This window comes from Lemur catta, chromosome 13 (assembly GCF_020740605.2).
Source record: "Lemur catta isolate mLemCat1 chromosome 13, mLemCat1.pri, whole genome shotgun sequence".
NCBI lineage: Eukaryota > Metazoa > Chordata > Mammalia > Primates > Lemuridae > Lemur > Lemur catta.
In genome coordinates, this window is record NC_059140.1 from 80,197,185 (window position 1) to 80,221,823 (window position 24,639).

A 24,639-nucleotide genomic window follows, 5' to 3' on the forward strand; every position below is an offset into this window, starting at 1 on the left:
ACATTACTTGCTTCTTCGTTGAATGCTTGCAGAAAAGACATCTGGATGTGTGTGCGCCTCCCTCTCCATCGCCCCACACCCTCGAGCCCTCAACACACACGCACAGCTGTAAGAGCAAGGAAAGCATGTTTTTAAAATTCCATTGGTTCGTGTAGGCACAGAATCTGAAGCAGCTCCAAAATGGACATCAAGTTAAAAAAAATATATACCAGTTTTCAAAAGTCTATAATTATGTATTTACACAAATTACATAATTCTGTATGTATTTACATACAATTACAGCTTATCAAGTAAGTAACACAATGTTGCAGTGTGCATGAGATGAAATAGAATGAAAACACCATATGGAAGCCACTCATTTATCTACAAAATAGGACCTGGCAGGGCAGGTTCCCCAATATTGACCTGGCCTGTCCTTCAGCACTGCCAGGGGACATTCGCGTGACAGAAGGGAAGGTAGTTCAGTCCATGCTCGGTAAGTCTTTGACCATGGTGCAAGTGTTGGCACCAAAAAGATAGTGGTTTAACTATGTGAGCAACTGTCTGTGAAACTGGGACCACCCATTCTGCAGAGGCTCAGGGCTGCCATCCAACAGGCTTTGGGTCTCTTAGGACAAGAGCCGGATGCAAACCCACGAGCTGGGAATGACTCGCTGGCTCTACTGCCCAACAGACAATGCCCATGCGAAACCCTGAGCCATCTACTCTCCCAGAACGCCTATTTACATAAATTGCATAAGTCAGTATTTATTTATTTACAGACCATTACAGTTTATTGTATCAATTGCCAAAAGCATATAACATTTTGCTTTTCTTTAAAAATAAAAAGGTACCAAAACAACTCCAAAAGTAGACATTAAAGTAGCATTTTCTCAGAATGCATGGAGATTTTAGTCTTTTTCACAAATATGTTTTTCTTTTAGGCTGATAATCTATGGTCTCGTGCTACTTTAAGATTACTTTTGGCTGTCTTCTAAAAATCAATTTCTTCAGTGCTAAATATTACACCTATGACATCCTAGAAACCTGATTCGCCTTCCCTGTGGTCAAATGTTTAATATTTTTTAGCCAAAAAAATTAAATGCCTTTTGGAAAAACTAAAGCCTGAATATGTGCACATTTTAGCAGCAGCAAAGGGTTAAATAATAAATAAGAATACTACTTCTTGGAATTAAATGTAGTTTCTGTTTAGAAAGTTAAAAAAGAAAAGAAAAAAGAAAAAAGGAAAAGAAAGTAAATGAAATGAGGATAATCTTTTATCACAAATCAACTATTTTACATTGCTTCTGTCCCCTCCCCCAAGAATATTTCTCAATTCCAAATATTAGACTAGTTTTTCCTTAATGCACATCAGCAGGAGAGCAGTGCCATATACTCCAACTTGGACCACAGAAAGGCAATATATTGTCACCACAATAAGTCATGCACTTCTAGCTCGTAACAGATTTAACTCACCAGTGACAAATTTTTATTTTTTATAGAGAATGTGCATCAGAGCAAAACAACGTTGGAATATTAAATTTTTAAAATTAGTTACATAAATCCCAGCACATTTTTTTTTAACTGTCACTTTCAATTTCCCAACATAACTGGCTAGAAAGTGTTGTATGTAGACAAGAATTTGTTATAAATTCCTTTTTGTTAAATATTGCTTTAAGAATTTGGCTCTTTTTTCCTTAGCATATAGTAAGAAATAATCTCCCTTGCCCAAGGGCAAGTTCCAAAATTATTGCTACTCAAGAAATATGTATTCTTACACTTTTCAGCATAAAATGTTATAAAAGCCTTGTAAAAGATATTCTATATAGTAACCTCCCGTCTAAAAAAATTGAGCATTTGTGAAGACCGTTGTAAAAAACAAAACACAGTCAACAAGTATTATAGTTTCCCCCCATTGTCATTATTGATAAAGATTTATTAGTTTTATTTTGCAAGTTTTACTTGAAGAGTTCTATTACCACGTAATCATGACAATTCACACCAAAAGCCATTTTCTCTAAAAGATGTTACAATGACCCCCATGGTCCTTGTATAATTTCATATTTTATAGCCAAGTGCACACATAAAAAGTTTACAAGTTATGATCCTGTTAATCTTATTCTTGTCTCTTAAAAAAATAGTCTGTGCTATGTAAGTTCTGTTTTCCTTTTTTTTAAGAATTTTAAGTCAGTACAATGTTTGATATGAGTCCTGTTGTTCTGGAGATTGGCTAAAATAAAAGCATAGTTATTGTTTAGCTTTGGTATGTTCTGCAATAGATTTAAACAAGTAAGACATATACCAACCCTCATACTTTCCAACCGTGAAACTACAATGATAGAGTCATTTATGAGAGAGGAAATATTACAGACACAGGATAAAAGTTTGAGACCCAGTTTATCTTTAATCCTCTGGGATAAGCTATGAAACAAGCAGTCTGAAGAGTGAATACTCAGTGTCATGAGCGATGTGCATAAGTTTACAATAATACGGGCACAAAATAGATTGTCGCCTTTAGTACATTAGGGTCATTAGAATTTCTCATATCCATGCACCATTATACCTACTTGCATGAATTTACCACAGGTTCATAGCGGACTTTGCCATTTAATGCTTACAGAGCCTAAAGCTTCCAAAATGCCTATCTGGCCTGTACATATTTCATTAAAAATAAACTCTATATAATAAATAAATATATAAAATAAATAAAATGTTGCCTTTGGAATTTCTATAAATAAATTTAACTTTTTTTTTTTTTTTTTTTTTTTTTTTTTTACTAAGAGGTCTTTGCTTTAAGGTCACTGGGATGATACCAGTGAGAATTAACTGAAAAGTCTTTTAAGTAAGACTGCACCCTCCATGCCTTTGAAAATGCAGCGTACCCTTGCGCAGGCCACCAGCCAGAATCCCGATGAGTCGAAGTATGGCAGCTGTGCTGATACAGGATGAAGTACAACTGATCAAAAATGGAAAAGCGTGTCTATTTCCCAGCATGCATCAGGCCGACGTCCTCGTTCTCGCGCTTCTCTCGGCTCCCCTGCTGCCCACTCACCCACTCACCCACTCACACGCACCCCCTCTCGCTCCGTCTCTCTCCCCTCTCCTTGCACGAGAAATCAAGCAAGTGGCCCTCGGCAGCCCTCCAGGAGGACAAGCCTTTAAGTGCAGAACAAAATCAGCATGTTCCCATCCAAGCCTCCATCATACATTATGCATGCGACAAAGTTTGGCAACAGTGGAGCTGATGTGATGACACAGCTAATCAATAAGAACCCACCGCATGAAACCTTTATAGTGGTTACTTTTTTAAGGGCTCAAGTGAAGAAATTGTCTTTGTCAACTTTGGCTTAGAATATCCTTATATAGTTCAGGTACTTTGTCGGGGTCCACTGGTCTAGGTAAAAAATGTGTGAATTTCTGGTGCCGTTTAGTCCTGGTCCCTTCTCGTGGAGTCCCGTCTTTATTTAATGCAACATAGTACCGCCTTCCAGTGTCCACGTGCTTATACAGGTTCGATGAGTACGTGTTATACCAGTTTTCTTCAAACTGTTCTCTGAATACACACTCTTGGGTTAGTTTTTCCTGTTAAAAAAAGAAAGGCAAATAAATATGTTGTAAAATTGGCTACTTTGTGTATCAAAAGTAATATTCTGTTGCTACACAATATAACCCTGAGGAGAAAATACTGATTTTTAAACCATTTTAAGGCATTTTGCAAAAACTGCTGAGCTCTATAACTACATTGTAATTTCTTATTCCTAATGACTAAAGTACAAGGATTCTAAATGTCTTCCAGTTAAACTCTTCCACATGCCAATTATTTGAACGAGTGGATGGCAAAAGTCGATGGCTGTTCCCACAGCAGTTACACGGTGACCCAGCTGGGAGGAAGGGACTTTGCACAAAGGCTCGGATAACTGCTTCGTCTCGTATACAGGTATGTTTTTTATAAAGTACTTGCTATGGAGACCAACATTAGCAAATCACCAGTGGTATCAGATGTTCCTGCCCTTTTCAGCACGGGTGTTTATTACTCTCTGAGAGTGGTTTTCAAACTTCACTGTGCAGTAGAACCACCCGACATGCTTTTTCAGATGCAGATTTCTGAGCCCTACTCCTTTAAAATTCTGATCCGGAAATTCTCAAAAAATACGCATTTTTCAACAGGTGCCTGAAAGAATTCTGATGCAGATAATCCTCACTCCACATGTTAAAATGTAATGCTGCCATCGGTCGTGACTGATGGGGTCTTCCCGAATACAAAGTGAAAACAAGTATTCTGGCTCTCCCATTTCCTTGAATTTAGATAGAGGAAGAGACTCCCAACTAAAAAAGCCATTTTCAGGTACACAGATTCCAAGAGGAAAACTGTACCAATTCCTACATTCCCAGACCAAAACGCTCCCCATCTTCTCAGACATGTTCACTTCCCTCCACCTGAGCTCTGGGAAAGCCGGGGTCTCGCTGAACCGCGCAACCTGGGGCCCCCGTGCTGCGTCACTCGTGGGCAGTGACGGCCAGAACTGAAGCACAGGGCAGGTCTCAGAGCCTTGAACACGCCCCAGGCAGACGGCAGAGTGTCTGAGCTGGGCCCTGGAGAAACAGGGCAACGGGATCCACTGGCCTTCTGCTCTTCTCGTCACTCCGTTGAAACTTTTAAAATCAATACCTTCCTAGACGGTAATTTTAAAAAGTAAACACTAGGATGACTTCAGATAGTTCCTTTGCTCTTATCCTCCTGGAACCTTACACAAATAAGAAAACAAATAAGCAAATGCAAATAAGAGCATTTAACACTCTTTCTTTTCTGCCATTCGGACTCAGAGGGCAAACAGCAAACTTTATACGTGGCCAAAATACAGATGTCCTTTTTACGTGCACATAGTTAAGAACACAATTTAATATGCCGAATTTACAGATATAAGTTGAGTAGAATCCATCATCTCCAACTGCTTGTGGAGTTAAGTTGGGAGAGCAAAGGAAAGGACAGAGGAGAGAACTTGATAAAATCAATCAATAGTCCAATCTGAGGCCATCTTCTCTGTGTCCCTTCCCCAACCCCAAGGCTTATAACACACGCAATAAATAGCTCATGAGGGCTTGTGCCTCCTAACAGGTGCTGTTCAAGTGGTCAAAAGCACCGAGTAGGTTTTTAGCAAACTATTCTCTCACTGGACAAATTTTTGCTAAGGGAGAAATTAGAAAAAGCAGAAAAAAAAAATATATGTTAGGGTAGGACAAAATGATGGGAAAACTTTAGACTGCTGATGTGGAAAGCAAGCTCTACCCACAACTGGACTACTCCCATTTGGGGGTGGCTAAAGAAGCTCCCCCTTGCAGGATGGGGTGCACAGTGGAGAGGCACCCCTGCGGCCCCTCTGCCTGTGAACCTAGAGGGGCATTCTTCTGGGGACACGACCACCTCCCGCACTGGGGAGATCAGGCTGAATGTCATTTTTCTCTCATCTCTATTAAAACCAATGAAATTTTTAAAGTGTGTTAAAGACATTAAGGTCTATTTTAGTCCTTTCTACATTTGCATAATAAATAGTTTCCTTACAGGCAAGATTATTCCTGGCTAAAAAATGGCTGGTTTCGATTTGCTGTAATTAAGTAAATTTTCTAAACAAATTATGTGCATTTATTTTTTTCATTAATAAAAGGGACCAAAGTATGGGACCGGATGCCGAGTGTATAGTTCTACAAAGGACAGGAAAAACTAATTCAAATCAAGCTTTCTTTTTCTCAGCAGGAAATCACATCACCTGGCAAACACTGTGAAATTAATCTTTATTTTTAAAAAGTAGAACACTTCCTCCTCCTTTTGGAGCCGTGAGTTGGGCACGCATTTATATTTCCTTTGCACAGGTAGCATGCCTATAGCACAATGAATGACCTTTCTTGGATCAGAAATAGCAACGCAGAAACCTCAGCAGAAGATAGCGAGTTTACACAATGGGAAAGAGCCTGGCTTTGGAGTCAGAGCCTACTCAAGTCCCAGCTTCCCCCGACGTCACCAGCTGTAGGGCATCTACAACTAGTTATTTCACCTCTCCAAGTCTTGGTAGCCTCATCTTTAAAACAGGTTAGTTACAAGTATCTTGAGACAGGGTGGTGACAAAGATGCAACCAGAGGACAGTGCTAAGCACAGAGGAAGCCCTGAATACAGGGTGGTGGTGTTGATGTTATGTTAAACACACAGGACAGCAAGGCCCGATGGGAAGTGATTTGCCCCCGTCTTTATGTAACTAACAAGATCTTGTTATTACATAAAGAAGCCACTAGAGCAAGTTTCCCGGAGCCCTACGGGAGCTGCCACAGTCTTGGGACAGAGTCCTTCCATTTTTCATTTTTCACTGACTGGGCAGTGTGACTCCTACCGCCCTTCTCATCCCGTGGGACTTCAGATGCCGTTTCCCAAGAGGCAGGCGCTGGGGAGGGTCTTGTAGGTAAAGGGCTAGAGTTTGCAAAGTAGGCTCAGGAACTGAGTGCAATGACTCTTCTCAGAGAGGCGTCCTTGCCTCTTTACATCACAATATAATTTTCTAAAAATGCTATTCATTTTGCAGAAGGAATGGATGCAAAGAGAAAAACCAGAAAGCATGAACCAAATTCCACAGCGGTAGAGCTGTCACCATCTACGTGGAACACTAACTTGTTTTCAGTGATTAAGAGAAGACTATCATTTTACACTTTTTTAAGAATATGAAAAACTGCTTTTAAAATAGTGAATTAGCTAAGAAATAGAGCTGGCCTTTTCACGGCACAGTTAACACTGCTCTATGTCCCTGGCAGGCCATGAGAGCATCATTCGCACACACGTAACTTTCAAGGCAACCCAGAAAATAAAGTGAATTATTTCAATTTAAAACAGTACAATCTATAGTCAGCATTTTTCATGATGGCTCAGAGTCCAGTTGTCTTATTCATGGGAGAGCTGTATGACTTTGGCTAACAAGTAAAATGAGACTGTGCAGAAATTACATTGCAAAACCACTGCTACATTTCAGCTCCTGTAACTACACCAATTATGCCATGCTGATAAACTTGCACACTTTAAAAATTAAAATTATCATTAAAAGTTAAAGACCATGTTGCTTTTCTAAACCATGTATATGCTTTTAAACAATTTCTTCCTCTTATTTGGGACTATATCAATGTGTGGCTTTTGTTTTAGACAGAATAGCAAGATTTACAAAATTAATCTCTTTATGATCACACTTCAGTACTTAATGATAAATCATTTAGTTGTGGTGAGTATATATATATCATGTATTTCTACTCCAAAACTATTTTTCTAAATTAAAAATAAGTAAATGACTGCAAATTGGGACAGCAAAAAAATATCAACCTGTATTCTTATATATGTTGGAGGGGTGGAGAGGGAGTGTCTGCCTTCAAATAAACGATACACTCTAGAATTATAGGACTCAGATGTTTTAAAACTCACCACATGTTTCCAATGCAGACAGTTTATAGAGTATTCCACTATAAAGTGATCAATTCTTGTTTTATTGTATTTCCATGTTTTAATTTTTTTTTAGATTATTTAACTATAGCTGTTTATGGCATACCTATCTTTGAACTGTTGGATTATATCACTAGGCTTGGGTGGAGAATGTGGATTTAATTCAAAAATCTACTAAAGCCCATGCTTTGGAACAAAATCTGGTGAATGTTAGCAACTATGGAAACCTCTTTTCATTTTATATCATCAAATTCTGAGCACTGGGAAAAACTGAAATTAAAACTTCAAAACTTTTACCAATCCTATTAAAACCAAAGTATGAGATAATAATGTGAAAATTATAGTACAGCCCAGAGAATGCTTAGGAATGTTATAAGACATAAACTTATATGGACACTATTTTAAAATATTAGACAATTTGAAAACGTGTAATCCACATGGGCATGATTATGGCCAATTCGTATCTATGCCCATTTAAAAAATGAAATCAGAGTTGTTTGAAAATTCAAGACTCAGTAGTAGTTCTCATTGAAAACATATAGACTTATGTCATGCTGCTATTTTAAAATATAATTTCCATATTAACAAGCATATGGTGTAGCTTTAACCACACTACCCAAATGGCTGCATTTATTTAACTCAAGGGTTGCTTAAACTACTTGCTACTACATTATAAACTACTACGACACATAAATTCATGATCAGTGACTATACATTGACTTAATTGTAGAGTTCCTAAACATTTCATAAGTTAATGACTTTGATGCAGTCATTCATTCTCGTATCTACTGTTTATTACAGTCATGGTATTTAAACCTCCCTTAACCACAATTACTCGTACAGATGTACTCTTCTTCATTAATAATCCAGCAGTAAAGCCTTAATGGGAGTTGTTGCAAGGATCAGGGTGATTAAATATAATGACTAAAGGACCATTAATAAGAAGCCAGATCTTTTAACTCTTCTCTCCTGGGAGAAGTCCCCAACTAGACAGAAAGCAACAAGCACAGAGAGAACAGGCAGGAGGACACTATCTCTTATTTTATTAGGAGCTCTAATCCAGATCCAACCCCCTTGGGCCCTCAATAACATGCCTCACCTTAAGTCCCGTTTTTCAACACCTCTTAAAATTCCCCACTATCCCGAATGGGATTGCTTTTATATCTACCGTCTTGGCCATCAAAATTGCCACTGGAATTGCGGGAACAATTGAATCAGTTGTGTCTGGTCAATGTAAACAAAATGACATAAGTAGGCAGGGAATTTTTCATTTTGTCTCATCAAAATATGTAGAAATTTAAGAATTCTTAAATTCTCTCCATTCCTCCCCCACCTATGAAAAAAAAAAAAAAAAAGAAAAGAAAACAGAAAACACCTTCTCCTCAGAAGCTGCTTACTTCAGTATTGGGGACTCAAAGATCGGGGTCCCAGCCTGAGTCTAGGTGCACACACACACACACGTGCACACGTGCACACATGCACATGTCTTCCATGCTACACACTCACTAGCCAGGTGACACCCAACATGTTGCCAAGGACAGAACCTGCCAAATGTACCATGGGACGAACTAGACGGCTGAGGGGCCTTCCTTAGAAGCTGCCTATAAAAATGGATATTTGTTTAGCATATCGTATTATCTCATAAACTTTCAATACATTTTCAGAGATGTGTTCCCACAGGGGAAAGAAAGTCCTGCTCAAGGGATAATAGAATTCAAATTTGAAAAGTGCCATATTCACTTTAATATTTTTGCTTGTGTTGATGTGTAGCCAATATATATTTAATTCTTCCATAAACAAATCCATAGGAAAAAAAATCATCATATTTCTTTTAGAATCTTAGAACACCAAGTTGAAAAAAATCACATGTAACATTTCTTCCCAGGTGGACTATTATCTGATAAGTGTCATTCAATGACCACTGGAAATGAGCATCAAAGATATGCAAAAGCTGAAAATACTTCAAATTAAATACTACATGCCCTTGAAGGATCAGATTGACAGACAATGGAGGAGAAATGAAAAGCTAAAAGGCTGAGAGGTGAAATTAAGGAAATGAGGATTCAAGAAGGATATTATACAAAGACAACTGAATCCAACTGTTTGGTTCTGTGATCCTCACTGGAGATACTGGAGGGAGCAGAATCCAAAAAGAAAGACGTACTAAAGAATTCCTGTGATAGACAAGGCAGGTTAAATTCAGCACATGGTTTGTAGAAATAAAACAAGAGAAATGGGAAGATTAACAAATAGGATGACAGTGTAAACCCAAAGACAAATTTTGACGCACTCAAAGCTGCGTAGGATTTCCTTAGTAAAGGCATGCCACCCTTGCAGACACACGCACACATAACTGCTGACTGTGGGTGGGCTGATTAACATTCCTGGGCCTCGATTTCCTTTTCTGTAAAATGAGGGAATTGGACTAAGAGATTTCTAATGTCCCTGTGAGACTAAGATTGTAGTGATTCAGTCTTGGAACATCAAAATGTGGAAAGCAAAGTTATCTACAGTAACCCTGGAAGGACATATTGAACAGGAAATGACAAAAGAAACTGCAGTGCCATTGGAAAGTAGGGAAAGAAACCAAATAAAATGTGCTGCATCAGTTGCCCACTGCAGGGGGGAGCAGGCAGCAGATTGGAAACGTGGACTGAATTTATGCTTCCAGAAACAGTCAAGAGAATGAGGTTGCTATTTCAAGGAGGAAAGAAGGGCAGGGAAGAAGACAGCCACCTTGGGGGGGGGGGGGGGGGCGTTCCCTTCTCCCCGCTGGGAGACCATCCGATGATGTGCTTCTTGAGGACGTTACTATTATACTTCCTTGCATTTGGGTGCCTGCCACATCCTCTTCCCAGCACCGGCCTCAATAAACATGGCTCATTAATGAGCAGCCGGCCCGACCAATAAACCCTACATCATGAACTGCCCAAAGAGAACTTATTGGAAAGAAAACCCAAATCCTGTAAGAAAACAAAAGTTAGAAATATCATAGAACTCCCAGATCTGAGGGGAAAGTTGGATGCATGCACACGGCAGAGAAAATGCAACACCAAAGAGTGATAATACCAGGACTCCCTCGGTCATTATTTGATATTTCCTCGTGACTCCTGAATTTCTCAAACACCCCCCAGTGGAGTCTGTGTTCCCCATCTCCACCCAACACCCACCAAGAAATCCTAAGTAAGACTGCAAGGGGGATAAAGCTTGTCTCCGGCACCCTCACCTGCTCCTGGGTCCCCAACTCCTAGCACCCCCGTACTCAACGTCAGCCCAGATTTCTCTGGAACCCAACCCTTCCTGCCAAGAGATATAGAAACGCCCTTCCTCTCCTCAACACTTACGTGACTGTCTCTGATTCCCTCAGGGACCCTCTCTCGGCCAGCGCTAATCAAGACTAAGATGATCATCTGGTCAATCTATTCCTCCAGGAAACCAATTGTATACGCTGACATGGGCTTGCTAAAAATGGCACCTCACCCCGAGAGACAGACTCTAATGGTACTTAATGGTACGTAGGCATTTTGGGTGCTGGGACAGCCTGTGCATTCACTAATACATGAGCATTTAAAAAATAATAATCATAATCACAAAGTAAATGAAACCCTGAATTAAAAAATGATTTAAGTGGATAAAACAATAATGAGCAGCATGAGAATCAAGTACCTAAAATCAATCTTGATAAATAAGGTTTTACAGTTGACGTTTTAAAGTAAAATTCAAGCAATGCCATATTTTGATCTGAAGAAAAAATGTTTATCTATTGTCAGAGGCTGTGTCATGAAATCAACTTGTGTCGGGATTTTAAGCATTTGTAGAAAGCACAAAGGAAGACAGCTCCAAGCATGTCTCTCCCACTTAACGCTGCAACCTTTTAATGCTCAGGGGGAAGCCCTCTGCAGCAGGGGTGTCAGGAATGAAGACATTTTTCTCAGCCAGTTGTCACAATGCCACGGAGGAACACCAGGCCAGCAGGTTGACAAATGATGTTTTTGTGCAAGTTCAAGTCATTCCCTGGCGTAGGAAGGCAGGAGGGCTGGGGTGGCCAGGCCACTGCTGACGCTGCCCCCAGGCAGTGGCTCCCACTTCACTCCAGCAGGGCCAGCATTTTTTGTGAGAACCAAGGTCACCTCCCAGGCCAGGACACAGAACAACGCAGCGGCAACAGCCCGAGTGGCTGATGCTGCTGACAGGGGAGGACCCTCCAAATGTCAACAAAGAAGCCTCTGGCAACAGCTGGCATAAACAGAAGCCAAGCCGGGTGGAGGAAAGACAGCAGAACCCAGATACAGCTCACAGCCGCCCGGCAGCAGAGCTGCCTTCTCAGCCGGAAAGCTCTTCCCTTTGCCGAGAACACCTGTCTGTTTTTCTCCATCTCCGCTGTGAATAATCCTAACATTCTCTCCTACCCCTAGAAGTAAGCTCCCTCCTGCAAGTCTCTGAGACTTTTTTATACATAATTCTATGATAACATTTATCACATCAAATTATAATTCTTGGTTTACATGTCTGACATCACCCACAAGAGGAAGGACATCTGCATTTGTAGGTACCGTTGAATGTTGTTATTCCAGGTGGGGAAGTTCTAGGAAGTGTCCTAGAACACTGAGCCATTGCTCCTAGCAGGAAATACAGGGTTAGGTTCCTGTGAGCCTCTGATCATAACATTTTTGTCAACTGATTAATACATAACCTTTGTTTATATATGTTTACCTTATTTAAAATACATTGTTGTTTCATTAACATCCAACAGCCAACCAGCACTGTAATTCATGCCCGAAGGAAGCTTCTCTAACGCACGCATTTGCTCCTTCAGCCACGCCACCGCCCAGCCTGGTGCACAGCAACGCTAAAAACTCCTCCGCACCATGCAGGAGACATTTACACAGCAAAGTCACCGGCAAGAAGCACAAAATGTGAAATACACGGCACAAATAGATCCCAAAAGGACCCTTGTCTGCAGCCTGAGAGCTGGGACAGGAGCCTGAGCAGGGTCTCGGGCGGCCTCAGCTGGGAATGAGCGCATGGAGGTGACTCGTGTTTTTGCTTCTCTGCACATGTCCACAAATAACCATCAAAGTCAGGGGAATATTGATTTGGGGGTTACAAATTTTATCAAGGAGGCAAATTCACAGATACACAATCTGCAAATGAAGATCAACCTTATTTCCAGCACCTACTAAAGTACCTGGCACGTATCAGTAGTAGGTGATCCGCACCGCTTGCTGACTGCGAAAGAAAGCAAGGAGTGTGCGGGCGAATAAGCAGGCGTGAGTGTGCGAGTGCGCATGCGCGCGACAGACCGACCAGCAAGCACTTGCGAGTCTGAGCCCTAATTCCGAATCCGCCTGTCCAACCATCAGCACCAACTGGAAGAACTCAGGGAGACCGCTCTACTCAAGAGAGAAGCAAGAAGCTCTGCAATGCAAAACCAGACAAGGCACGGAGGCTCTAATTTCCTCTGACAGTCTATTCTGAAAAAAGGGGTGACGCTAGCGGTGAGATGGAGGAGAGCGGCGAGAAGGGCTGGGTGACAGGGGTTCCGGGATTCAGGCGGACGAAGCAGGTCGAGCTGGGGGTCAGCGAGCTTGTGCCTGTTGTCCCTAATGCTGTTGTCGCCTGGTTGTGCTCACAGTCCCCAACTCACAAGCTAATCGGACGTGACCCGTGTCCCGAGGCAGCGAACCCACAGATGCGAAATATCCATCCACAGCACAGAGCACCACTCTTCCCCGACGTACATGCAAACTGCAGGGAAGAGTTTCACCGTCACGTGTCGATGAATTCACAGTTGTCGTCCCAGCGCAGCCTTTCAATCAAAAGACACTTCCAAGTGCAATTACCATCATGTGCGGCTCCCTAACACTGTTGACAAAAAGGAAACCTTATACTCAAGTGATCGGGACCCACAGGACTACAGGCCAACCCTCCTAAGCTCTCAGACACCTATTCATCAATTAGGCACTTACAAGCCAGGGTCTGCCTGGTCTTTTTGTTAAAACACGAACACACACACATACACACACACAGAGAAGTGATCTGGGATGCCACTGACAACACATTCATTCATTCAATACTTTTTAAGTGCCAACTGCATGCAAGGCTCTGTTTTAACTACTGGCAGCACAGAAAACAAAAGGAACCAAGCCCCTGCCCTCACAAATCTTCTGCTTTAAGAAAGGGAGCAGCTTGCTAAGAGTCTGACTTGGGTTTTCCCAAAACTGTTCTCTCTTATGCAGGCTTCTCTGGCAGGGACTAGGGCAGGGTGACTTCAGAAAATGCAGCAGTGAGGAATAACACGGAGGTGAGAAGGGATGGGAGTTGGGGTCAGCCGTAAGTGCTGCACCTGCCACCAGGAGGATTCTGCTCTGGGATTTCCGAGCATGTTCCCTGGGACCCAGAACCATTCTCCTCCAGATTCTCATCCCAGGTGGGGAATGTGCCTACTGAGCCATGAATGATTAAGACTAAATCTTTCCCAAAACCTGAGAAATCTCCAGACCACTGTGCTATGACTTTGGCCATACTAACTTGCGGTATCTTAAGTGTGCCTTAGATAATTAGTCAATGTAGCTACCCTGCCCACAACATAAACTTAATTAAAATTACATAAGTGAATACATGATTTAAAAGATGGTTTTCCACTAACTAATGGCCAACAGTATAGATCTAGCTAACGAAAGAAACAAACCACTAAATTAAAACTAGGCTACTGGAAAGAAAAAAATTCCTCCAAAAATCATATCTGTGAAAGGAATACTAAAATCTTGCTCCACTATGTGGTTAACTCCGGTAAAAAAAAAAAAAAAAATTATTCACAAAAATGGATGGCCACTTTTAACAGGCATATGTATCAGACGATATTTACTAATTTACCTACATTCAAATCCTGATTTGTCACTTAACTATGTGACCTAAAGTAAGTCACTAAGCCATTAAATATCTCACTCTCCTCATCTGCAAAACAAGGATACTGCATGGACTAAGTCATATAGTAGAAGATGCTATTCTGAGGTGTTACCCTCTTTATCATCTAAGAATTATTACTTAATCCCTTGAAAACTGGCCATGCACATATGAAACATGATAGAAGGCAATGCTCAGTTACCCAAAATGTCTGCTGAAAACCACCCATTTCCAGAGCATGCCTGACATCAGATAGTTTCCTAAACAAATGAACCTTTTCATCTTCTTTATATGAATTGCATTCTCTGGAGACTCTTTGTACGGGACATGTCTGAACATCTTCCATCAAAGCAATCTGAACTGAAGCACCACAATGACAAATTACTAAGTTCAGCAGTGCTTTGCCATTTGGTATGGTATCCTATTCCTCACACACACAAGCTTACTCTGCTTCTTCAAAAGTAGCTCAGAGCTTCCCCTGCAGAGCACCTAGTGGACACAGGAAGGCCTCCAAAAGTGGCCAGAGCCGACCTCCGGCCACCACAGCACAGCACCGACCGGCGCGGGGCTTCACGTCCGCGGCAGTGCTGTTCAAACCCGCGTCTGCAGATCCCTAGAAGGCATCATCTGGGGGCCACAAGTTTGCAACAAAAATGTTTTCACTTTATCTTTTCATTTCAGTGAGAAAGTAAAGGAATCATTTTAAGGATATTCAGGATCTTCCAGGTGATACCCCATAACCGTATACTGCTGCGACCAAGAATGCATGCGGGTTTAAAATGACTTTCGGTGCCACCTAGTGCTCCTTTCACCCTCGGGGCTAACAGGAAAAGGGAAAGGCATAGGTGGCACCATCAGTGGTATGCCTGGGAAGACAAGGTGACAGTACTTGGTTTCACAGTGACTCAAACAGGAAGGAGCAAGGGAGAATCCAGGCGTCTGGAGGTTCCCTGAAGCACAGGCGCGCCGCGACGGGTGAAGCCGCGCCACGCACAGCCAAGCAGCCTCCGAGTCGGCCAGGCAACACCATCCTCCACATGACACCGATTGTGTCAATCCGGATTGCCCTGGTCTTGCAGTTTAGTTTGAATTTTAACATGAATATGTTTTGAATTACAGTTGTCAAAGAGGTACAAGTATAAGGAATATGTATCAGTTTTATGTGTGTACACATTCAAATAACATAATAAAAATTATTTAAGTCAATATGGGGTTCTAAGGATCGGAAACACTTTATTTTTCCCTTTGAAAGAGGTTGATACATTCTACAGTCCTGGGACAGGTGGATCTACAGAGTTCCTTCTATTTACCCCACAATACGGATACACCGTGCAAGAAACCTCTTTGGCTCATACACCACTGCCCAAGGGAGACAACTGCCCAACTAACGTATTTACTGAAACAAAGTCTCTGCACATTGGAAACACAGTCAAAACCCGTAACAGCTTGGTTACTGATTACATGATTCATATAAACCAGGGTCCAGTTGTGTCCTTGGAAACATAACCAAACCTACCAGTAAACACCTGCTTTAACAAGCACCTCTGTCAGGATGAGGACAGAAATGGCTCCAAAACACTGGAACTAGGCCTGTCCTTACTCTGCATCTACAAGCTCTGGACGTTTGAGCAGGTCACTTAACCTCTCTCATTTTCAGTGTTGGCAGTAGAATGAGGTAACTCCTGTGGAAATATCTGGATGCTGCGAGTTGACAACTACATATTCAGGCAGCACTATCCCCAAACGATGCTCAGATACTGTGGACACTGCACATCCGTGGGTCATGATGGTTGAATAATTGGGTCAACAAACATTTACCACATGCTAACGTCACATAAAGCACACCGCTGGGCCTCCAGGAAACAGAAAGATTTTAAAGCCAGAGACTCAGACTCCAAAAAACTTCATCTAATGGGAGAGACCAACAGGAATTAAAATTCCAGGAAGAATAAAGTAAATGCCGTAAAGGGATACAAACCAGAAATGCCAGTGCCTCCCCATCTGTGTGCCATCCTCCGGCATCACTTTGGCAGGTTTCATGCTCTACGTCCCTACAACATTACAATTTTAGAGACTGTGCTACCTTTTTTAATGGAAAGGTCAAATACCTTTCATTAAGTGCAAGCTTCTTGAAGGAGATTAATTTTTTCATGGCATTCTTTTTTAAGGAGACATTTATTATAGTCAATTATTCTTGATGTTTTAAAGTGTCTTGATAATACTCAGACAATTTAGATTAAGACCCTAAAAGTAACTATCTGAGCCATACCTCCAGCCTCTTTGATAAGAACAAAAGTGACAAATGTAAACTAACACTCTAATCCTCTAGCCAAGTGGGTGGTGTGTGTGTGTGTGTATGTGTGAGTGGTTTAACATCCTCTCTAAATGTCAACCAGGCAGAATATTCTAATCTTTACATTTGAAGGGTTATGTGACTTAACTTGCCTGCCCTTCCTTTTTGGGGGCTCCTATTCATCCCTCAGGACCCAGTTTAAATGCTACCAGCCAACTTCCCTAAGCAGCTATTTAAACACTCTTCTGGGCTCCCAAGACACCTGTGCCTTCCTCTACCATGGTGAATTTCACATTGCACTCACTATTTATAAGTACATGTCTCCTACCAGATTTTGAGATATCTGTTTTGCTGTTTTACACACTCTTACCACAGTGCTAGACACATCGTAGACATAAATGTTTGTGAAATAAATAAATAAGCAAATAAGTGAATGGATGAAAGGGTAAATTAACACATGAATACTGTAATAATCAAACCCATCCTAGAGTTAGAATTATTCAAGTTCTCCTTCAAATCAAATCATGATACACATCAGCAACATAGTTTTTCCTATTTCTACATTCTCATAGGCTGTCAGAATCCTAGATATTTTTCTGAAGAAGTTTTACCCCATTGACCTCTGACTTCTTAGATCTACTCTCAAGGTAAACTTGGAGACCAAAAAACTACATAAATGAAAAGAGAAATTAATCCCAAAATAGGAAAATATACTTTAATTTTGGCTACATTTACATATTAATTTACCTTATAAAACTGACTCTTATTTCCCCAAATCTCCTATTTACCTTCTTTCATAATAAGATCAGTTTTTTCAAGGTTTTTTTTTAACATTTAGAAATGACTTTCCTCTATGTTAGTTCACCAAGCTTTATGCACCTTTGCACGGGTAAAGATTCCTTAAGCTCCAAACGTGAGTCTATTTAGTAAGAGAAACATTGCCTGTTTCTTTTCTTTCCCTCTCTCAGACTCATCACAATGAGAATGAGATATTTTGGTCACTCCTCGTTCCCACTGCCACACGAGGCATGATAACTGCAAACCCAGCAGGAAACACGAGATTCTGGTCCCCAGGGAGCCAGGCTCTCACTCTCGTCCTCCCCCTCACCTGCGTGAGGTGCAGGCCACAGGGAAATACCTGCTGCCCAGGGAGCTCTCCTCCCAGCTCCTCACAGAAGAAGCGAAAAGATCTCGCTGCATAAACATTTTGTGCACACAGAGAACATCATGGGTTAGGCAGAGAAGACTCAAGGGTGAAGCCTGAAAAATCCAAACTACAGAATTCTTGAGATCCATCCAGGATGGAAAGAGACATTCCAGATGTCTAACTTCATCTTAGAGATGAGGAGAATGAGGGCCTGGAGCCTCCTTCGTAGCAGAGACAGAATGAGAGCTCAACCACACAGTCTTCGCTCCAGCCTCAGTCATATCCCCCTTGGGCTGTACACACCAGAGACAGCATAGACACAGTCCAGGTATGCATGGGAAGGGAAGACAGTGATCCTTCTTCCACCGGAACCCTAAACACACACCAACCACACAAGCGCAGACACCATGAGGCCCACACCTGTATCTCTAATGGGGGGTAGAAATAAATCATAACTTTTAATTCAATTCAATCCAATGATTGTTATTGAGCATCTGCTATGTGCAAGAGCCATTGCTAAGTGTCAGGCAATGTTAAAAAGAAAAATATGTTCCATGGCCTTTTGATGATGCATTATAGAATACAGAAATACAATTGGCCATATTCTATTTTTTTGTTGTTGTTGATTTTTGACATTTCTGTTCAATGATCATAGAATTTAGGGTTGGCAGGGTTTTTTGCTTTTTGTTTTGAGACAGAGTCTCACTCCTGTCATTCCAGCTAGAGTACAGCAGCGTCACTGAAATCCACTGCAACCTCAAACTCCTGGGTTCAAGCTTGCCTCAGCCTCCCAAGTAGCTGGGCCTACAGGTGTGCACCAACACACCTGGGAAATTTTTCTATTTCTAGTAGAGATGGTGTCTTGCTCTTGCTCAGGCTGGCCTCTAACTTCAGAGCTCACGTGATCCTCCTACCTGGGCCTCCCAGAGTGCTAGGATTGATTACAGGCATGAGCCACTGCGCCTAGCCAATTGGCCATACTTTTAAACTGTACTATTACTTGTGTAATAATGGAAACATAAACAAAGTATTAACTGGGGCCCAGAGGAAAACACAAGAAATGCTAACTAGATTAAATAGGTGTACAGTTAGGGGTATAATGAAGGCTTTGCAAAAGAGGCCATATTTCCAATGAATCTTAAATTAAGATTAAGAGTGCTGCTTCATCAGGTGGAGAATGGAAGAGAAAGGCATCCAAGAGAGTCCACTTCAGACTGCATGAAGTGTTTGGAGAACAGGAAATAGATGGACTCAAATTACACAGAGAAAAAGGTGCAAGAGACAACCTAGCAGGGCAGATCCAGGCAAAGTAGCTGTCGAAAGTATTGATTGCCACACTAAGAACTGTGGGCGTTCTGCTTCAGAGACAAGTATTTGGCGGGATCTCAGTGGGGAAATGACGCTCATATCTGGGTTTCGAGGGTAATTCTGCCATCAGTGTGGACAATGGATTGGAGGTGTGAGATGCTGGATGCTGGAGATGTTTCCACAGAGAAATCATGATATGAAAAAGTGTCACCCCTCAGAGCACTTCCAAGCCTGGGGATACTCTTCCCATAACAAGGTGTGCATTTCTCATACAAGAAGAGCCATTCTGCCTTTTCCTGGACACCCACTTTGCCTAGCTAGGATTCTGTGATTGGGATTGTCAGTGAGCTGTGTGGCCGTGTGGCAGTTCAGGGAGACGTCCACTCCTAACCACACGCTCCATGTGTGCTCTTAAAAAGCCCGAAATGAGGCCGTCAGGCTTCCCAGAGAGCACAAGAAGACAGTTTGGCTTCCCAGAAAACACACAAGATGGCATTCTCCAACTTTCTACCTCCCGCCTGCCATTTCCCGCAGTATCGCCGGTATCCACTGGGTCTTCACGCAGCGTCCTTCTCACCCTGTTCCCAGCACTGTGCCCTGAACTGGGGCGTACGCAGGCAGGGGACCTGAGTAAGAAACCACTCACAGTCCAGACTTGGGGAGGAGGATCAGCCTGGGCAACAATCCCACAGGCCACTTGGCTGAACATGAAATTCACGGTGCTCTCCTTGTCAACCAATAAACCGCAGGTGTCTGAATCATGCCAGTGCTTTCATCTGACAGACTGGTCACCTCACAACCGGGGACAATCAGAGGGGTGTGCAAGGTGATCCTTGCAGCAGGGAACAAATAGTATGGGCTCTCCTTGGACATACTCATTCGTTATGATCCTTTGAATTTTTTTACTTTGATGACTATCTTATACAATAATATAACATATGAACTATGCTTTTATATATACAATTTTAAAATAATTTATTAGTAATATACATATTATTAATATGTATATTAATATGTATGGGGTTTTTATTAATATGTATGGGGTTATGTGATAAAAAACATTTGGAGACCACTGTGATAAACCAAAGTCCCTTCCACCCCCACTAAAGGTCAGAACTTCTCTTCTATACACAAAAAAGCATTTTACTGAGTTCAACTGTGATTGACTTAAACCCACATTACATACCCAAAAGTGAAAAAAGTTGAGGGTTTGAGAAAAAGAGAATATCATTTTATACTTTTTTTCCATCATTTTATATTTTTTAAATTTAAAAGCATCTTTCATCTTGTATCTAATGTATTTTTCTTCGCACTTGAAGGTGTCGACAAAAGTCGTTTAGGAAGTAAATAACTTTGTCTACACCAAACACTGTGCTGAAAAAGCTAAAGTCAATTCTATACTTACAAACATATATTAAAATAATTTATTCTCTCAAGGAGGTACTTTTCTTAAAAGACTTAAATATTTAACTAAACCAACCCACCTATAGTTTAAAATTCTACCAAGATAGAAAAAAAATCACATCCTTGTGTCATTGACAATGCTGTGTGTTATATTCAAGTTATACAGGCTATTATTTACCGTCATCTGGAGTTTTTGAGTAAAACTTTAATACTACATATAGTTTCCTTGCACTACATATATATCTGTGTGTGTATACAATCTTTACTAGCATATGGCTAGGAGAAGAGTCTGTCTAGAAAAATGTTTGCCTTTCATTTCTGAGGAACCCGAAACTTGTCCCATTCCAAGCTTCTTTTAATTTTCAACTTTTTGTAGACTGTAAACAAAGTTCTCATATTTCAGATAACATGGCCTAAATTCTCATTTGACCACCAATATAATTATAAGGTAAAAAAAAAACTGATGATTAATTTAATCACCAGTTTTAATGCTAAAAGCCCAAATTAGTATATGGTAACTAATAATCTATTACTCATACTCACACATTTAGCAAAAGTTTATTGACTCCCTACTGTGTACCAGGCACTGTGTTTTAGGTACTGTACTAACAGGAAGAAAGAGATAAGATGGTGTAAAGTCAGTGCCCTCTTGAAAGAGGAGCAGCAAGGACTCTCTGCCTCACTGGCAGCTGGGCCTTGGCACCTAGAACAGTGGCCGGCACCCGGCAGAGCACAGATAAGTGCTCTTCGATGCCTCCCCTAAGACTGTACATCCTAGTGGGGATGCAGAGTGACTGGGGGAAAAAGAAACTCATAACACTTGCAAATAATTACAATATTGTTATATTCTTATTCACATACAAAACTATCTGACAACAATTTCCATCTCCCTTCACTCCCTGCATAATGAAAATCTTGGATGAGGCTCAGAGAAAGAGTTTAGACTCACTGCATGGTCTATTTCTAGTTTTAATTACAATGCTTGGCAAAGCTTGGGACATCATTCCAATTCATTTCAAAAATAACTCTCATTCAATATAAGAAGATGGGATTTTTCACACTGGTGAATTTCGTATTTACTTGATAATGAAGATGGTTTGGCATATAAATAAAGCATTTTCTTAGCAACTTTGGTCTAGTGAAGATGCAGAGCTGTTTATTTATTAATAAAAATAAAATGGCTTTCCTCAAAAAGTAAAAACTTGCATTTGCCTTCCAAACAGATTCCATTTCATTTCTAGCTCTTTTTAATCTAGAAAATGCAGCTCAGAGCAGCCATGGGACATAAAGCGTGATGAAGTCTGTGCCAGTACTTACTGATCCGTACAGCTCCCCCTTCTCGTTCATCCCGAGGTAGAGTCCACTGTCCACGCCTCGAATGCTGACCAGGCCCACTGCTATACTGATAAATTCCAGGATGCCTGTGAGACAAAGGAGGCAGGCAGAGGACAGGTTAGAGCAGAGAACAGGCCCTGAGAGTCTCAGCACCCCCGCGGTTTGGGAGAGGACACTGAGCCCAGCTCCCAACTTTGATAACTTCCCACTAGTTAAAGAAGAGTCTTCTCTGTCAAAACTGCTGCCTAAAAGAATTGATTTTCCAACTAAATCACATCTTATCATAGTGATACAAAAGTACTTCTCAACATGGCTTAGATAACAAACAAACCATTTTAAAAATAAGAAAGCTAGTATCTACATAGACAGGCTAAGAAGTGATAAGACAAACCAACATACATATTCTAATTCATCTATAAGAGTGAAATGTAAGAGAAAAACAACCTACTTCCACTTTATAAATGTGAAGTGAAACATTTGTATATGGGTATCTTGATCTTGGACTTTCCAACCTCTAGAACTGTGAGAAATAAGTGTCTGTTGTGTAAGCCAAAAAAAAAAAACCAAAAAAGTATTCTATTCACAGACTATGCTTCTCACAAATGAAAGTATGAAGTGCTAACTGAAGCCTTGATTGACACAGAAAAGTATTGACTCTGTCTATTGTATAACTTTTTTGAGATCTGGAAAACTGAAATAGCCTACATACATTCCAAATATTTCTGCTTAAACTAAGTGCTGATTTTTGCTGTACTTATCCAACCCTCAGGGATGGTTAAGCAATTTAGATAACAATATTCTGGAGGAAAAAACTCTGGTTCCCAAAATGCTCTTGATTTACAATAGGCATAGAATACCATATCCCAAAATCAACTCAACATAATGATCTTCTTTTACTTCCTTCTTCCCCCTTGCTTACCTCACTAAGAATAACAACACCTAAGCTGGGCATAAATCCAGAATTTTATGGCCACACAACAGCAGCTTCAATTTCTCTAACTACATTGTTGTTTTAAGATGATTATCTCACAATTTATTTAGGACACTGCTAATATTACTTGTGCTCAGCCATTTTCTCATTTTTGTCATAAATTAAAGTCTATACTTTGTGTAGACCTTGTGTTAATGCATACCAAATATTGAGTTCTTGTTTTGAAAATACCTTCATATATTGAAGAATTTACTTACATTTAAGAGTTTAACAAAAACTAAGGGTAACACTGTGCTATAGTCAGTCTCATGTGACCAATATAAAAGCACTTACATGGATTTTTAGACAATTAGTTTTGCAACTCTCACAAAATAGACTGTGCTACAATCAAAAGAAGACATGAACTGCATAAATCTAATACAGCAAGGATTAACTCAAGAGGAAACTCTGCTCCAAGGTGATACAAAAGCTAAGAGCTATTTCTTCTAAAGGGGTATTCCTATTTCTTTTATAAGGACAAAACATAACAAGTTTATCTTGTGCTTACAGTTTACAGAATATATATCTGGACATGCAAATTTATTTATTTTAACAGAGTATGAAATAGTATGCAGAAAAAATATAAAGAGAAATTATAAATTGTGTTTTGAATCTGATAATCTCTGACTCTATCATGGAAGATACATCTAAAATAAGCCAGCTTACCACTAGCCTTCCCTACCTCCGAAAGCAAATAGGAAGGTAAATGAAGCAATGTTTCCATGAGATTCATTTCACATGAAAGGCACTCTCTTTTTGATGCAATCATTTTATTTCATTGTACTATTTCTAATTTTTATAATTCAAATTAATCAAAATTGTAGCATTTTAGTACGATTAGGAATCATATATATGTGAATCTCTTCTTAGCTACCTGCAAGCACATCACAATATAGGTCACATGTATCCTGAAATTAGTGTAAGGAGTTAATTAATGTCCAATTTTCATTATAAAATGAAATACAGAAATGATTTGCCACCTTTAAGGTCTGAAGAATTTAAGTTACCAGGTCAATGAGGAAAGCTTTAATTATAAAACTAAAAGACACTTGCATCTTCTAAGAGAGCATGTGATGATCTTTCTGTTCTCCCTAAACATGAGGCAGCTCTGAGAACTAATAATGAATATTAGTTCATTAGGTCCAACAAAGAACAAGGTGTATGTGATTTCAGAAAACCATTCCACTGGCTGGTCTGCAGAACATCAAGGAAAATAACAGCAACAACGATGGTGATCGTAATAGCTGGAATTCTTGAGCATTTCGTCTGTGCCAGATGAGAGGCCTTCTCTCATTCAATCCTCAGAACAACCCTAGGCATTACAGTGTTTTAATCCCCAGTGTACAAATGGGGAAATTGAGGTTTAACAAGGTTAAATAACTTACTCCCATGCAATTAGACTCCAAAGCCTATCTCCTTAACTATTAATATTATGCACATCTTGCACTTGGTTTTACTTTTTTTAAATGTATCTGTGATTTCTGTACTATTTTCACATATTTAAGTTCTGAAATTATTATCATAATATAACTTGAAAATGAAAGTATTAAGATATCTATCTTTTTCTGGCATTGACAAGATAACTGTAATTCATGTGCATTCACTTATTCGTCCAACAAACTATTATTGAGGGACTATTTATCATAAGACAAGCACCGCGCCATTTGTGGAGACCCTAAAGATAAATAAGATATAGCCTAGGCCCTATCATCCTCAAATTGCTCACATCTAACGGGAAGAATGACAAATAAACAGATAAATGTAATAACAACGTGGCGAATGCGAGGAGGGAGATGTTCAGCGTGTGGGCAGTCACTCAGTTTGGGAA

The 24,639-nt window shown here is 40.4% G+C and overlaps 1 protein-coding gene across 1 annotated transcript in view; it reads right to left on the reverse strand.

Moving 5' to 3' along the window:
• Positions 1-209: 209 nt before the first annotated feature.
• The window catches only part of FGF9 (fibroblast growth factor 9), a 31,155-nt gene continuing 6,725 nt past the window's right edge, over positions 210-24,639 (reverse strand). The window contains exons 2-3 of the mRNA XM_045567156.1: positions 21,824-21,927; positions 210-3,561 (exon numbers count right to left, since the gene is read on the reverse strand). Of these exons, the coding sequence (XP_045423112.1) occupies positions 3,316-3,561; positions 21,824-21,927 (350 nt within the window). The 3' untranslated portion in view covers positions 210-3,315. The remainder of the gene's footprint in view (positions 3,562-21,823; positions 21,928-24,639) is intronic.